We start from the raw sequence: 16,773 nt of genomic DNA on the forward strand, positions 1-16,773 counted from the left end.
TGCAGTTTCAATGCTTGGTTCCCACTGTGAAGTCTGTCCGAGAGCTAGACCAATGATTATATAGATTCAGCGGTGGACAGTAACTAAGTACATTTACTTGAGTATTGTAACTTATGTAAATTTTTGCAGTATTTAGTTTTTTCTTTTTGTTATTTTGCAAGCTGATAACTTTAGACTCTTGAGACTCTTGAAACTTACAAAAAAATATTAGGGTAAAAGGTAGGGTAAGTGATATATATATATATATATATATATATATATATATATATATATATATATATATATATATATATATATATATATATATATATATTTATTTATTTTTGGTTAAAAAGGTTAAAGTACTATATTCTGATAGTAATCATTGCTACAGAGCGTTTGTTCGGTCACAGGGGTCTCTCCAGCTCTTTAGTAAACAGAATATAGTACATTTTCAGGTAGGTGACACATTTTAAAGGTATCATGACATTCATTTTCACTTTTTTTATTTTCAATGTTTTATTTGGGGTTTTATGACCTCAATTACACCCAAAAAACCTGAACTTAAAACATTCAGTGGATTTTCTGTGGTCTGGGGTTTTCTGAATAATTAGGCTGAAAAGTAATCTGAGCTTGGCCCTTCGACAGTGAGGTCACTGTCGAATAATCCCGCCCACTCTCCTCCTCACCCCTCCCCTCCCCTATCCTTTCCTTTGGGGGGGGCGGAGCAGAGGCGATGATTGACAGGCAAAATCCCTCACCAGCGACACCCGCAGGCAAAGATTTCTTTTTTCATTGCAGTTGAAAAGGCTTTAGAAATGTGAGAGAAAAACACCTGCCATGGATCACTGGAATGGAATTTTCACTTAAAACTTTTTGTACACTTTTGAAGGACCAGGACAAAGACTTTGAATGTGGTGTAAAAGTGAATGTCATTAAACCTTTAAGCCAATCAGGAGAGAGCACTGAAAATGCATTTTCTGTTCAATAAAGAGCTGGAGAGACATGGGAGACTCCTTATATGGACAAGACACTCTATAGTAACGAGCACTATCAGAACATAGACCCATTTTGCAATTATTTGAATAATTGCAAATCACTTACCCTACCTTTAACCACTTGAGCCCTATTACAAATATAGTTACTATTTTCACTATTTCTGAACATTTCAATAAAGACCCGAAATGTTCTGAAAAGTTCTGAAAATGACTTAGTAATTTGTACTTTTGAAATACTTGAGTATTTTTTAAAGTATATACTTTGTCCACCACTGTATAGACTGGACGGTGTGTGCATTTGTCTGTGCGTGTGTACACGTGCCTTTTTTTATGTGTGTGTGTGTGTGTGTGTGTGTGTGTGTGTGTGTGTGTGTGTGTGTGTGTGTGTGTGTGTGTGTGTGTGTGTGTGTGTGTGTGTGTGTGTGTGTGTGTGTGTGTGTGTGTGTGTGTGTGTGTGTGTGTGTGTGTGTGTGTGTGTGTGTGTGTGTGTGTGTGTGTTCGATCCGATCTGTGATTGGCCAGAGCGACGATGTACCAAAACGAACACTCGCTTCGACGTTTGCTTCGCATATGAAAGTGACTGGAAAAGACGGAGGGTAGCGTACAGGTTTTCATCAGCGTGTTATCTTACTTTATAACTAAACACATCATTAACCTGGCCTGAGCAACAATGTTTTACATTGCTGGACACCACAGTGCTTTATTTGAGAGTGTGTGTGTGACAAGGGGTTTTCTCAGTCCTTAGGAAATGTGGGTTGCCCTGTACTAGGCACTGGTTCCCATAGCAACAGCAGCCGCCGCAGCAGACAGGAGCAGGAAGTATGTGTGTGTCTGTGAGGGAGAGAAAGTGTGTGTGTGTGTGTGTGTGTGTGTGTAAGGGAGAGGAGAAGGGTGGTGCTGAGATGGGAGAGCATATGGACGATATAGGATGAACACCACAGGCTTTGAGGATTTCACAACTGCACACCTGTAGAGTGAGGCGGCACGTGTGTGTGTGTGTGTGTGTGTACATGTCTGTGTGCGTACGTGCGTGTGATGGAGGGTCACCTGTTTCATGTCTACAGCCATGTGTACCCGCTCAACGATCTTTATGCGGAGAATATGACGGTAAGATCGTATGTATGCGTGCGCATGTGGACACACACACAAACGTGTGCGCGCGCGCAAATGCACCACCGTAGCATATAATGTCTTAAAGGGGTAGTTCACCCCCCAAATAACTTTTTTTCTATTGATTACTCACCCCATGGAGCCTTGAATTCATGGATATTTATTTGTTTTTGTCGCATTCCTTCCTTTATTATTTGATTATAATAAATTTAGCCCCATTGATTCCGGTAGGAGACACAAATGCATTTGTGTCTCCTACCGGAATCAATGGGGAAACATTTATTATAATCAAATTATTGGCTTAGGAATGTGACAAAAACAAAAAAATATCTATGAATTCAAGGCTCCAGATGGTCAGTAATCAATAGAAAAAAAAGTTATTTTGGGGGTGAACTACCCCTTTAAGGGAGAGTATTGGTGCAGACTCACTCTATCCAGATGCTTATATATGTAGTAGTGTATGGCGGTATGTTGGCATGTGCCTGCGTTGTTATCTGTGTTTCAGTGTGTGTGTGTGTGTGTGCGTGCATGCGTGCGTTCTGCCCTGGGTTTTTGCCGGCTGGGTGGTGTTTAGGCTGTTGGAGAGAGAAGCTTTTACCCCATCTGAGGGATGGCATCTTAACTATTATCGTACCCAAAACCTCATCCAACTCTGTGAACCCGTTGACCTGTGCGTCTGCACTGCACCCTATTTCCGGTGGGACCGGGCCGGTCGACCCGAGAATCATGTGCAACCTGTTGAAACTTGACTTAGAATCTCACTAGAGCAGGGGTCTTCAACGTTTTCACGCCAAGGACCCCCTAGCTGAGAGAGAGATGAAGCAGGGACCCCCTCTATATCGTATAAAATTGTGTTTCAGATTCAACATGTTTTGTCTACGTGTTCGGCTCTTTTTTCCCCTCTACACCTGTGCCTCTTTGCCAAAAATAGCCGATCTACAAGCTCACAACGCCTCGCAGCGCGAGGCGTTGTGAGCTTGTAGATCTGCTATTTTTGGCTGAAGTTCTCCTCAGAAAAGGGATGATAGGGTTCAAGTGGTTAAGGAAAATAAAAAATCCTATCACACAAAGATTTGGCGGACCCCCTGTAGTAACTCTGAGGACCCCCTAGGGGTCCCGGACCCCCTGTTGAAGACCCCATGCACTAGAGTGATTGTGCTGTTTTGCGTGGCAGATTATTGCATTTCCCCTGAATCTTGTCAAAAGTTTTTACTTAATTTTATCTGTTCTGGCCAGCTTACGCCAGCCGTCCGGGCCCCTAGGCTGCTAATGCAGCCTGACAGCGTGTCGCGGGTTCGAATCCCGTTCTCGACAACCTTCGCTGCGCGTCACTCCCCAGAGTTTTACTGTGTTTCCCCTGTGTTTACTGACATGTCTGATTTCTCTCTGTGTGTGTGTGTGTGTGTGTGTGTGTGTCTAGGTGATATTGGTGCAGGTGAACCCGGGGGAGACGTTTACCATCCGGGCTGAGGACGGCTCGCTGCAGTGCATCCAGGGTGAGTCCGCACCATTATTACCCATCATCGTTCTAACACGAGCCCCGCACCGGGGCGGCGCTCTCTGATGACCTCATCACCGGGTTCTGCTATGGGGGAGACCTTGTCCTGATAGTTATTAGTGTGCTCTAATTGTCATACGTGCTTTGCTATACAGCAGTGGTTCTCAACCAGTGGTGCGGGGACGGGGGACGGTACCAGTTAATGTAGCGTCACAATCATTTTAGCCACTTAGCTTTGGCTATTCAACAATTGCAGATATGTGCTATTTTTGAAAAATCTTGAAAATGTGTGCATATCTTTGAACGTATATATATATATTTCTAAACATTTTTAACTCAAATCTTTGCCTTTTGGGGGTCCCTGGCACAAAACATTTTCAGATGGGTGTCCGCGGCCAAATATCTATCAAATTTAGGGGTCCTTGGCATGAAAAAGGTTGAAAACCACTGCGTATACAGCATAGATCCACAAGCCAGAGAGCCCGTTTCAGAGGTTTGTTAGACGTTTTGTTTAGTTTTTTACGCAACCCTTTTTTTGGTCTGAGCTACAGTACATTGATGACGTGTGGTTTCATGATATAAGGGCCATCCATTTAACCAACGGGGATTAATGGGCTTTTTCATTTGACGGCTGTTGCAAATTATGGCATGGGTTCATTTTGAAGTCTCCGTGGATCAGAGAATTGGGATTTTTTTTTCTTCCATGACCCTTTTGCTGAACTTGATTCCATGAGTCAGGGTTTTTTACTGACGTCACCCACTCTCACACAAACCTGAATGCAGTGGTAGAAAAAGTACCTAAATGTTTTTACTCAAGTAAAAGTACCAATATTGCAATGTAGAAATACTCTGTTACAAGTAAAAGTCCGGAATAAAAAATTTACTTGAGTAAAAGTACCAAAGTATTGGCATCAAAATTTACTTAACGTACCAAAAGTAAAAGTACTAAAATGTTTGAAAATAGCAGATCTACAAGCTCACAACGCGTCGCACCGCTTTCGACGTTTTTTTCAAATAATTGTAGTGGAGTAAAAGTACAATATTTGCCTCTGAGATGTAGTGGAGTAGAAGTAAAAGTACAGAAAATTGGAAATACTCAAGTAAAGTACAAATACCTCAAAATTGTACTTCAGTACAGTACTTAAGTAAATGTACTTGGTTACTTTCCACCACTGCCTGAATGTTGTAAGATTTAATATAGGTGAGTTGGCAAGATAGAACAACAGTGGGTGGTGGGAAGCAGAGTGTGAATGTGTCTCTGTGAAAAAGTGTGTTCCTCATCCATCCTCCTATCTTTCTCATTGTCTTCCTTTCTCCCTGTCTACACATACTGTAGATACAATCCTGCATGTTAATTTATCTCAATTAACTCTCTCAGTGCCAATAAAAAAAAAAATTATTGCGAACTTTGCCAGATTTTTTTTTTTGTTTTTTCAAAGAAAAAATAAAGTGCTTAGGAAGCAAGATACAGCCTTTTTCAGTTATAGGTTAAACAAAGAGTGGATGGAGCTGCAAATCTTCAGATAATGATATCTTGGGTTCTGAACACTTTAAAAAAAAAAAAAAAAAACTCGGGATTTCTCGTTCTGGCACTGAGGGTATAACCCGAAAACTCGGGATAACTCGGGGTCTGGCACTGAGAGAGTTAACACTCTGGATTTCGCTGTGCAATGGTCGTTGTGCTGTAAAAGCCAGTGGTTCGCAAACTGTTTCATGTCAAGGTCCCCCAAGATTATGCATATTTGGCGGTGGACCCCCATGTCAAAATATTTTGTTCCAGGGACCACCCCAGAAGTAAAGATTTGGGTGAAATGTTTGCTTTAAAAAAATAGTATATTCAAAGAGTTGCACAAATAGTCACAAACAAATATTTTCAAAAATAGCAGATCTACAAGCTCATAGCGCGCGCTATGAGCTTGTAGATCTGCTATTTTTGAATAGCCAAAGTATGAAAGGTTAAAGTGGTTACAATTATTGTGATGCTAAATTAAGTAATTAACACATACAGATGTGACCACTTTGAGAACCAACGGCGTAACGCTATAGTAGAAAACAGTACAGTGGGGTTTGGTTTCCACCAGGGGAGAGCGGGGAAGCCACAGAATCCCTTAACTGGCGACTTGATACCAGCGAATGAAAACGCTGTGAAACGTAGACTCTGAGATGGAGAGAGCCGAGGTAGACGTTGAACAGGGGAATCCCCCCCCCCCCCTTCCAACTCTTGTGCAGGGAATGCTTGTCTCACTTTGATGACATCAGCAGAGACTGATCTACCAACTCTGCTCTGTGAAAGGAGGCCATTGTTTTCTCTCTCCCCCTCTCCCTCTTAATCTCTGTCTGTCTCAGGCTCTCTCAGTCTGTTCGCCACCCGCCTCTTTTTCTCATCTTCTTTCCTCCCTTTTCCCACTATGTCTCTCTCTCTCTCTCTCTCGTGTGAAGGTCTCTATTGAGAGAGAGAGGCTCCCCTCTTCCCACCCACCCCCCTCAACCCCATTCTCTGTTATTGTAGCTAATTACACCTCCCCTCCTCCGCCCGCCATGTAATTCAATTTAGGCCCTGAAATCAGAAGGATCGCCACCGTCTGAGCTCAGAGTCACAGACAATGTCAGACAGATAGAGAGATGGACAGTACGATCACTGACTGGACAGACGGATGGATGGCTAGATTAAATGGATTGATAGACTGGAGGGGATGGGGACCTCAAAGCCAGACGGGCTGATTGGCAGAAAGACGGACACACAGTATTGAGTCAGACAGATAGAGTTTACAGGGGGCTGTGTGCGCGTGCAAATATTTAGTCCCAAAGGCACTGTGCGTGTGCTCGTGTTGTGCATGTGCGTTTACCGCTCACTGGTGGAGCTAGTTTCTCAACACAGTTGACAGTCAATTGGGTGGTGTGGCCTGGGATGGGGGTCATGTTTGAATGCACATATTATTAATGTGAGGAGGGCCCACACACAGACAACACTGTCTGTCTGTCTGTCTGTTTTCTTTGTTTCTGTCAGTCTCTCTGTCTCAGTCTCTCTATATTTCTTTCTTTTTCACCCCCCCCCCTCTCTCTCTCCTCTCTCCCTCTCTCTCTCTCTCTGGGGAGGAGGTCACCGGGTGTAATGAGAGGTGGAGTGTGGCAGCAGCGTGTTTTGAGGGCAAACCGAGCTGTGCTCTGTAAGACAGAGAATATGTGTGTGTGCATGTGTTTGTATTTGCTTGTGTGTATGCTTATTTATACTGTGTGTGTGTGTGTGTGTGTGTGTGTGTGTGTGTGTGTGTGTGTGTGTGTGTGTGTGTGTGTGTGTGTGTGTGTGTGTGTGTGTGTGTGTGTGTGTGTGTGTGTGTGTGTGTGTGTGTGTGTGTGTGTGTGTGTGATTACAGAGACCTCAGGGCACAGCCAGGATACAGCTTTTATATAAAGTAACCTCTGTTTAACTGCTGCACTGCGGTGCGTGCATGCAAACATGTACACACACACACACACAGCCAAGACAGAACCAGCCTAGAGACGCCAGCACAGCAGCCATTAGAGAGATTCTTTCATACAGAACTTCTCCCTCCCTTCCTGCCTTCTCTCTCTCTCTCTCTCTCTTTTCTTTCTCTCCTTCCACCGCTCTCTTCCTCTTTCCTTCCCTCTCTCAGTCCTTCCTCTCTCTCCCTATATATTCCTTCCCTTAATTGCTCTTTTCCTCCTCTCCTCTCCTCTCCTCTCCTCTCCTCTCCTCTCCTCTCCTCTCCTCTCCTCTCCTCTCCTCTAGGACGTATGTGTTGCTCTCTTTACCTATAAACTAACCTGGTGCACCAAAGAGGCTATTATATGTGGGTTGGCTAGATGTTTAGCACTTCTCTTTAGCCTTGGTTTGGCTAATAATAACAACTATAATTCTGTTGTTGTTGTTTCCCTGTTGACCACTTAAGCCCTATGTTATGCTTTGTTGTATAACTCTGTCACATGGCGAAAAGACCTCTCCCTCTCGCAGTGTGACACGTTGTGAGCTTGTAAATCACTGTTTTTGTAATTTTGGAAAGCCTTTGTACATTTCCATCTACATTGACATCAAAATAGGACACCAGGGTTGATGAGGTTAAACTAACGTTTACATTGAATTTGTACACAGTCAGTCCCATTACATGTCCCATTATCGTGCATTAAAGGTAGGGTAAGTGATTTTCTTTGGTTAAAATAAGTGTTAAATAGCTCTATATTCTGATAGTACTCATTGCTATAGAGTTTTTGTTCAGTAAAAGGAGTCTCCTTGTCTCTCCAGCTCTTTATAAAACAGAAAATGCATTTTCGTTTCAGTTTCATTTCCAAGTTTATCCAACCAGGACAGAGAATTCAATCAGGATATAGATGAAACAAGTGACATTGGAAGTGATGATACTAAGAAATGAGCAGACAAAATTGGAACTGGAACACTTTAAAAATGAAGCTTAAAAATGGGTACTTTCTCCTGATTGGCTGAGATTTTGACACCTACCGGAAAATGTATTTTCTGTTTATTAAAGAGCTGGAGAGATGGGGAGACTCCTGTTACTGAACAAACACTCTATAGCAATGATTACTATCAGAATATAGTGCTTTAACCTTTTAACAAAATACTTTTTGTTTTAACCCAAAAATATCACTTACCCTACCTTTAATTGTTAACGTTGGAGAGATACGCAGTCTTTCATCTCTGGGTGGCGTGTTGGTATGTGTTCTGGTCGTCTACACTATGTAGACAGTGGTGGAAAAAGTACTCAACTGTTTTACTTAAGTAAAAGTATCAATACTGCAATGTAAAAGTACTCTGTTACAAGTAAAAGTCCGGAATTCAAAATTTACTTGAGTAAAAGTACAAAGGTATTGGTATCAAAATGTACTTAAAGTACCAAAAGTAAAAGTACTAGAATGTTTGAAAATAGCAGATCTACAAGCTTGTAGATCGGCTTGTAGATCGGCTATTTTCAAATAGCCTAGGTATAAAATATGGATAAAGTGGTTAATGTATGTTTTATAACGTATATCTGCAAAGTAACTAGTAACTAAAGTGTTCAAATAGTGGAGTAGTAGTGGAGTAAAAGTACAATATTTGGATCCGAGATGTAGTGGAGTAGAAGTAAAAGTATTGGAAATTGGAAAATACTCAAGTAAAGTACAAATACCTCAACATTGTACTTAAGTAAATGTACTTAGTTACTTTCCACCACTGTATGTAGACGATATTACCTGTCTGACTGTGTGACCGCCCGATAAAGCTTTTGGCAACACAGAAATACGTAACATCCACATGCCGCCCGCGCTCCTCTACTTGCCATCCCGTACTGGGCTCGCTGCGCTCCGATTCCCTGGAGTGCTCCCTGGCAGTCAGGTTTGATGTGTATAGGGGCCTTATCAAATCAATTCAATTCAATTCAATTCAATTCAATTCAATTCAAAGGAGCTTTATCGGCATGAGGAAACATACTTTTACATTGCCAAAGCAAAAGTGGAACAAAGCAATCAAAACAAAACAATGTATGTACAAATAAGTATTGAATATAAATAGGAAATAAAATAAAAGTGGTAACAGTCAGAGCTGTGTTACATTGCAACTTTGAGGGAAGACTACCGTAAACTATAAAAAAAAATGTCAGAAATAGTTACACATCCATATAGGAAAGGTTAGCTTGGTTATAAACTTTTGAAAGTTGACAGCAGTATTTCAATGTTTTGCATTCACTCGGTATAAAACCTTTGCGACAAGTAGCAGCAATTTTTTCAAATGTAATTGAATTACATTATCTCTCTCTATATCTCTCTCTCTCTTTCTCTTGCTCTCTCTCTCTGTCATTGTATGTGTATTATAGTTACAGTGAAGGGAACTAGGATCTTGTTGAACATTGTGGCCGGTGGTTCCCGGGCTATGGCCTTGAGTCAACATAAAGGCCTAAAGGCCTATTCTCTATCAGTCTGCTAATTAGGTGTGTGTGTGTGTGTGTGCGCGTATGTATGTGCGTGCCCGTCCTGTTTAGACAGACCAACCTCTCAGTGCTCCGGAGGTCTGCTCCAAATAACCCTCCACCTCCTCCTCCTTTCTCTCTCTCCCTCCCTTCCTCTGCCCCCCCCCAATCTATGTCTCTCTCCCTCTCACCCTGTTGCCAGTGTGTACCCCCCCCCCCCCCCCCACACACACACATACCTCCATACTCACCACCCTGCCCTCATTTCCCCCTCTCTCCCTATGCAGGGGGGGCAGAAATAGAGGTGGAGATTTCTCTCTTTTTCTGCCCCCCCCCCCCCCTCGCTCCCCCAAGACCATTCCCCTGAGCTTTCCCACACTCACATCAAAGGACAAGACTCTAGAGGGTGTGAGAGCACCCTGCTCTGGAATGTGTGTGTGTGGGGGTGTGTGTGTGTGTGTGTGTGTGTGTGTGTGTGTGTGTGTGTTTTACGAGGTGGTGGTTTTTCGCTGTGTTGTTTGCTCTTTGTTGGTGTGTTATGAGGGATGATGAGGCCATGGGGTAACGGACAGGAAGCTGTGCCTCACCAGGGAGGATGTGACATCACATTGTCCAAGCCCCGCCTGCCTGCCTGCCCCCCTGGCCCACAGTGTAGTGGTCGGACAAACGCCTCCGTTGCTGGTGGTGATGAATGTTACCGTCACCCCTGTTACTGGTGTTAATGAATCTTAACCCTTTAAGACCGGGAGAAGCACCTGTGTCATTTTTTTAATTTGAGCTAAAAAAAAAAAGCATAATTTTACACCTTGGCTATTCCAAAATAGCAGATATACAAGCTCATCTGCTATTTTTGAGAAATAGTGAACATTTGTGCAAATCTATGAATATGTATTTTTTTTAAAGCGAACATTTGTAACTCAAATGTTTGCTTCTGGGGGGTCCCTGGAACAAAATATTTTGAGATGGGGGTCCGTGGCCCAAATACATATAGATTTTTGAGGTCCTTGTCATGAAAAAGTTTGAGAACCACTGACATAGTAACATAGTTTTTTTTTTCAAAAAACAGTTAAGATTTAGAAGACATTTTGTAGAATCGGCCTCAGGTCTTAACCCTTTAAGACCTGAGGCGATTCTTTAAAAAAATCTAAATCCTAACAGTTTTTTGAAAAAATAAATAAAAAATAAATAAAGATTTTTCAAAAAATAGCAGATCTACAAGCTCATAGCGCGGCACCGAGTGCCGCGCTATGAGCTTGTATATCTGCTATTTTTGAATAGCCAAAGACATCTAAAGTGACACAGATGCGTTCCAGGTATCAATGGGTTTAATGGGTCAAGAATGTCACTGGTCATCTCTGTTACTGCCACTGGTGGTGATGAATGTCACCGGCCACTTCTGTTATTGGTGGCATATTCTGGCGATTGAATGTGAACGGTCACCTCTGTTACTCATGGCAATAACTGTTAACTGGTCACTTTTTGGTGGTGATTTTGTATTGGTCGAGAGGAACGATGTAGTCAGTTTGGGCCTCAGATTGTTTTGAAATGTTCCATACAAAGTGTTGATGTTAGAAATAGTCCATGAGCCAGAGCCCCAAAATTGAGCAATGATTATCGAAAGAGTGGGCAAAACCATACCTATATTAAATTGTTTATAGGGTCAATATAAGTAAATAAATATATGATAACCTTTACTCAGGAGCAGCTTTTTCATATTTATCACACATTTTGTTATTATATATTATATTATACTTCCCCAGTTGATTACTTCCATGAAGACAATGATTTATCGTATTACAAGTTTTCTGAAATTGTATATTTAAATATGCAAATTAGGCATTTAGTCCATGAGCCAGAGCCCCAAAATTGAGCCAGATATTGAATATTCCCTCGTTAAAAACCTTTGACTCCAACATCTTAACAAAATGAAATAAGAATGTTGACTCTGGCTTTGTCCAATGTTCCAATGTTGATTCTGAAAAGTTATGCAAATTCGGGCATATTTTCCTAATGCCTAATTTGCACATTTACATATACAATTTCAGAAAACTTGTAATACGATAAATCATTGTCTTCATGTAAGTAATCAACTGGGGAAGTTTCATTATGATAACAATTTTTTTAATTTTGTAATTTTTTCACCTGTCATTTACGTATGGGGAAAATAACGAAATGTGTGATAGATATGAAAAAGCTGCTCCTGTGGAAAGGTTATCATATATTTATTTACTTAAATTGACCCTATAAACGATTTAATATAGGTATGGTTTTGCCCACTCTTTCGATAGTGAAATCTTGTCTGGCTCATGGTCTAAAAAGGAGGTTGTGCGCTCGTGAGTGTGACTGTGTTCGTGTGTCAACAATTGGAAACACACGAGAAGTCTATTTCAAAATGGGTTATCAGGATTTGTTTGTTCAGTAAACAGTTGTACAGGTTTAGATGTTATCAAACAACTCTTTGGTTTTATCTATATTTTGGCTGATGAAACAACTGACTCCATCTTCCTTATTTTCATCAGTGGTGTAAAGTACATTTACTCAAGTACTGTACTTAAGTACAATTTTGAGGAATTTTTTACTTTACTGGAGTATTTCCCATTTCAGTACTTTTACTGCTACTCCACTACATCTCAGAGGCAAATATTGTACTTTTACTCCACTACAATTATTTGAAAACTTTAGTTACTAGTTACATTTCAGATATAAATTATGATATTATGAAACATACATGAACTACTTTAGCCCTATTTTATACCTAGGCTATTTGAAAATAGCCGATCTACAAGCTCACAACGCGTCGCGATGCGACGCGTTGTGAGCTTGTAGATCTGCTATTTTCAAACATTTTAGTACTTTTACTTTTGGTACTTTTACTCAAGTATTTTTTTAATTCTGGACTTTTACTTGTAACAGAGTACTTCTATATTGTAGTATTGATACTTTTACTTAAGTAAAAAAATTTGAGTACTTTTTCCACCACTTATTTTCATGAACACAAGCATACATACACTTGCAGATCACAACTACTTAATCATTTTAATAACATTTAGTCCCCCCACTCTTTTTTGGGTATTTGTTTTTGTCTCTGTACATTTGCACGTACTGTACATTACATTTGGCTGCTGTATTTTCCCCATCCTAATGGGAGTAATGGGCACCATCAAAACAGCAGTTGGGGGTTTAAGCGTCTTGCTCAGGGACACTTCAAAAACATAGACTGGGTATCCGGGGACAAAACGGGGACCTTCTGATTCTCCAGACGGCCTCTCTACCCATTCAGCTATGGCCACCCCCACTTGCCTACCACCTTACCTTACAGTACGTAGAGGCCTACATCATTTTAGACCCGTTAAGACCCGGAACGCATCTGTGTCACTTTAGATTTCTTTGGCTATTCAAAAATAGCAGATACACAAGCTCATAGCGCGGCACCGAGTGCCGCGCTACGAGCTTGTAGATCTGCTATTTTTGAAAAATCTAGGGGGGGAAAAAAATGATTTTTTTTTTCTCCAAAAACTGTTAGGATTTTGATTTTTTTTAAAGAATCGCCTCAGGTCTTTAATGGGTTAAAAGGAAAGCAGTCCAACACTCGCAGTGCTCCACATTGATTAGCACCGGGAGGGAGACTGACAGCGCATCGACCCATCCCACTAGGGCTACATGTGGGTCTGTATGCCAAAAGTCTTGTGTCTCGTGTGCTAAGAGTGTGTAAGATTTGACACGGCAAGCATCATGAGCGGCGAGCAACGGCACAAAATAGATGTTTATACTGTATATGGTTCCGGCCTGGCTCCACCCCCTGAATTGCTTGCCTCGCATTCAGGGTCTGGTGACGGTGTCGAAGGCGGGGGTTTCTCGGTTGAAAATCTGTACGACGAATCGGGATCGGGATAATCCAGTATGAACCAATCGCCAAAGAGTCCCAACTTTGGCCACGCCCCCACCTCAGAAAACATCTGCACTGAGAGGGCTTTCAGACTGAATAATGGAGTGAAACGAAATGAAAATTCAGGCTGAGTGTCAGGCTATATATTGGTTCACCACCGATGTAAAAATATGTGGTTTGGATGCGATTGTGTGTGTATGCAGCGTGAGGTTGTAACTCTGCTGCTATAGCCCAGCCTCTGCGTTTGAGTCAAAAGTGTGATTCGATGATGATGGACTCATTGGAGGCCATCCTCCAGCATTCAGCGACCGGCAGTTACAGTACACTATGGGAGATGTCATCAAATGCTCAATTGCAGTTTCAGTTCTATAGGCCATTTGAAATGGTTGGGGCTGACATCGCCCCTCTGGTCTCAGTGATATGGTCTGCACCAGCTGTGTGTGTGTGTGTGTGTGTGTGTGTGTGTGTGTGTGTGTGTGTGTGTGTGTGTGTGTGTGTCAGTCATCTGGTCAGAGCTGAGCGTGCATCATGTCAAGGTCTCTTTCATCTCTTATTGGCAGATGTGAGCCATCTCTCTCTCTCTCCATTCCCTCTTTCATTCTGTGTCTGTCTGTAGGCTATCGCCCTACTGTCCCTCCCTATGTCTCTCTATGCTCTCTCTCTCTCTCTCGTGCGCGCACACACGTTGTCGTTGTCTTATTGGCCCTTTGCCATTAGGTAAGCTCTGATGACTGATAATAATAATACTATTCCTTTCTCTGGGGCGTTACCTCAGGCTCTGTGGTTCTCCATCTCTGATCCCTCCTCTGCCGGGCTCACTTCTCCACCGTTGGGACCCTTTGATGTTAATGGAAATGGCCGGTTGAGAGAAATATGGTGGAAAGTCTCGCCTGGCCTGTGTTTACACCAAGCCAGATGGCCCTAAACAAGCCATGGGGGGGAGAGAGACCATACAAATACATGTTTCTCAGAAAAGGCTTTAATTTGATGTTCTTAGCAGGCCCTACTGCCTTTTAGTAACCTGGAGGTGGTTGTTATGGGATCTATCGGCACTATTGACAGCACATGTCTTATTCACTATGAGGTAGTAAGGCCTTATTGTCTTTCCAGTCATGTGTGCTGGACCAGCAGTTCTCAGCATGGGGTCCAGTGACCCCCGGGAGTGCTTGAGGGTTGTACCAGGGGGTCCAGCAAACACAATCTAACTGACAATAATAGTAATGATGATGACCAGAACATTTTGTTCCTGAAGAAACAATGTGCTCGCTTCAACCAAATTCAGTCAAGGTCCCAGGCAGTGCTCTGTTTGACTTGGTATCTCTAACTGTGTTGTCTGTGAGTGTGTAGACTTGGCTCGGGTTGATCAGCTGTTTCCATTCTCCTAATTGTCATCAGTTACGCCCCTGCTCAGTGTGTGGGGTGTGTGTGTGTGTGTGTGTTTGTGTGTGTGTTTGTGAGTGTGTGTGTGTGTGTGTGTGTGTGTGGGGGGGGGGGGGGGGGGCTTCTTTGCACTCATTTCTACAGTGTAGAGCAGGGCTACTCAACTTAAGATGGCTCAGGGGCCACTCAGAAAAATACCAAAAGTCCAAGGGCCGCAAGCTAAAAATGTCTGTCCTATTATGGATTTTTCGATTTTGTAACACACTACACATTGTTATTGTTATAAGAAAAGAGACGCTGCGTTGGGGCCGCGGGTTGAGTAGCGCTGGTGTAGAGGGACATGGGTTAATATTAATGGTCTTAACGCAAAATACATCACACAGCTTAGATCTTTGGATTAAATTGGAGAGCAGACCCGTGCAAAGTTTGTGATTTAAAACAAATATCTGTAGTGTAAAAATGTAGGGCCACAGTGACTTTACGAAAACATGGGTCATTCATCCTGTGTCCTTTCTCTCTCTCCACTAGCAAAACCCCATTGGAAATGCATTAGGTGCTTTAAGTTAAATATTTCGAAAACTGCAAATTATTGGAGCTGTGATGTACCAAAATCTTCATTGACTTCCATCATAATTCTTTGAACTTTTAAAGTGAAATATTTCTAAAACGACAAAACATTTCAAAGATGCATGTACACACGCGCATGATTCCACAGTAAGCTGAACATGTTAACGTTTGAATGGTGTTTCTAGGTGTAAGTATGTAGGAGTAGTTAGCTGCCAAAGTTTTGGGGAGAATAACAAATAAATAGTGAGGACATCTATATGTCTACATGTGCTCTGCTGCTGCTTGCTGCAGCGAGCACACAATAATTATAGTTTTCTTTCCCCATTAGAGTAGGATGTGTCTTTGAGCTATGTTGAGCATTGAGATAGCATAGCATGTACCGTCTGTCCGATGCCGTGGAGAGCTAGGTTAGCTTTGCTGCGCAAACATCAATGCATTTAGTTCAGTGATTCTCAACCCGGTGGTCCGGGGACCACCAGTGGTCCTTGAGGGGAGTACCAGGGGGTCCCCCAGCGAAATTAGTTAACATAGCGCCACTGAATCATTTTAACCGCTTAGCTTTGGGCTATTCAAAAATAGCAGATATACAAGCTCATAGCGCGGCACCTATGAGCTTGTTAGATCTGCTATTTTTGAAAAACCTTGAAAAAGTGTGCATATCTTTGAATATTTATGTTTTTTTAAAAGCAAAACTTAACTGATATCTTTTGCTTTTCTGGCGGTCCCTGGCACAAAACATTTTCAAATGGTGGTCCGCGAGGCCAAATGTATAACAATTTTAGGGGTCCTTGGCATGAAAAAAGGTTGAAAACCATCTGATTTAGTTGAAAGACCTGCATGGTCAATATTTTATATAATTCTCTACTTGGTCAGAAAAGAGCTGGTGTGGACAGAGAGCGAGAGAGGAGAGAGAGAGAGAGAGAGAGAGAGGACAGGCATAGACGGATAGAAAAAAAGACGAGAGAAAGAGAGCAACAGAGAGAGAAAGGTGCACGTGCATGCATGGTGGTATTTTGCATACAGTCACATGTAGCAATGCCTTATCTATTTCCCATGGATGGACAGTGTGTGGAGAGAAAAAGGTGAAGATGTCTGTCTGCAGAGGTGGATATATCCACAAGAGCGTATTCCCTGGGCTAGAATAAAAACGACAGGGAGGTCGAGGGATGAGTGGAGAGGCTGGTAACAAATGAAGGTGTGTGTATGTGTATGGCAGGTCAAAAGGAGAAGTTACTTTGACCTACATACATCCCCTCTCTCTCTGCACTCAACCCCCCTTCTCTGCATCCTTACTTGTCTGATCAGCCGACAGCCCTGAGAGAGAGACACACCACACAACACCACACACACACAACACCACACACACACACACCACACACCACACACACACACACACACACACACACAGAGTGGAATTTAGAGTGGGAGAGGGGGGGA

At 42.3% G+C, this 16,773-nt stretch overlaps 1 protein-coding gene across 1 annotated transcript in view; it reads left to right on the forward strand.

Moving 5' to 3' along the window:
* Positions 1–16,773, forward strand: part of fndc3ba (fibronectin type III domain containing 3Ba) — a 164,587-nt gene that overhangs the window by 37,182 nt on the left and 110,632 nt on the right. The window contains exon 3 of the mRNA XM_080414878.1: positions 3,508–3,583. Coding sequence (XP_080271004.1) covers positions 3,508–3,583 — 76 coding nt within the window. The remainder of the gene's footprint in view (positions 1–3,507; positions 3,584–16,773) is intronic.

This window comes from Gymnoscopelus braueri (genome assembly GCF_963280865.1).
Source record: "Gymnoscopelus braueri genome assembly, chromosome: 19".
NCBI classification, from domain to species: Eukaryota; Metazoa; Chordata; class Actinopteri; order Myctophiformes; family Myctophidae; genus Gymnoscopelus; species Gymnoscopelus braueri.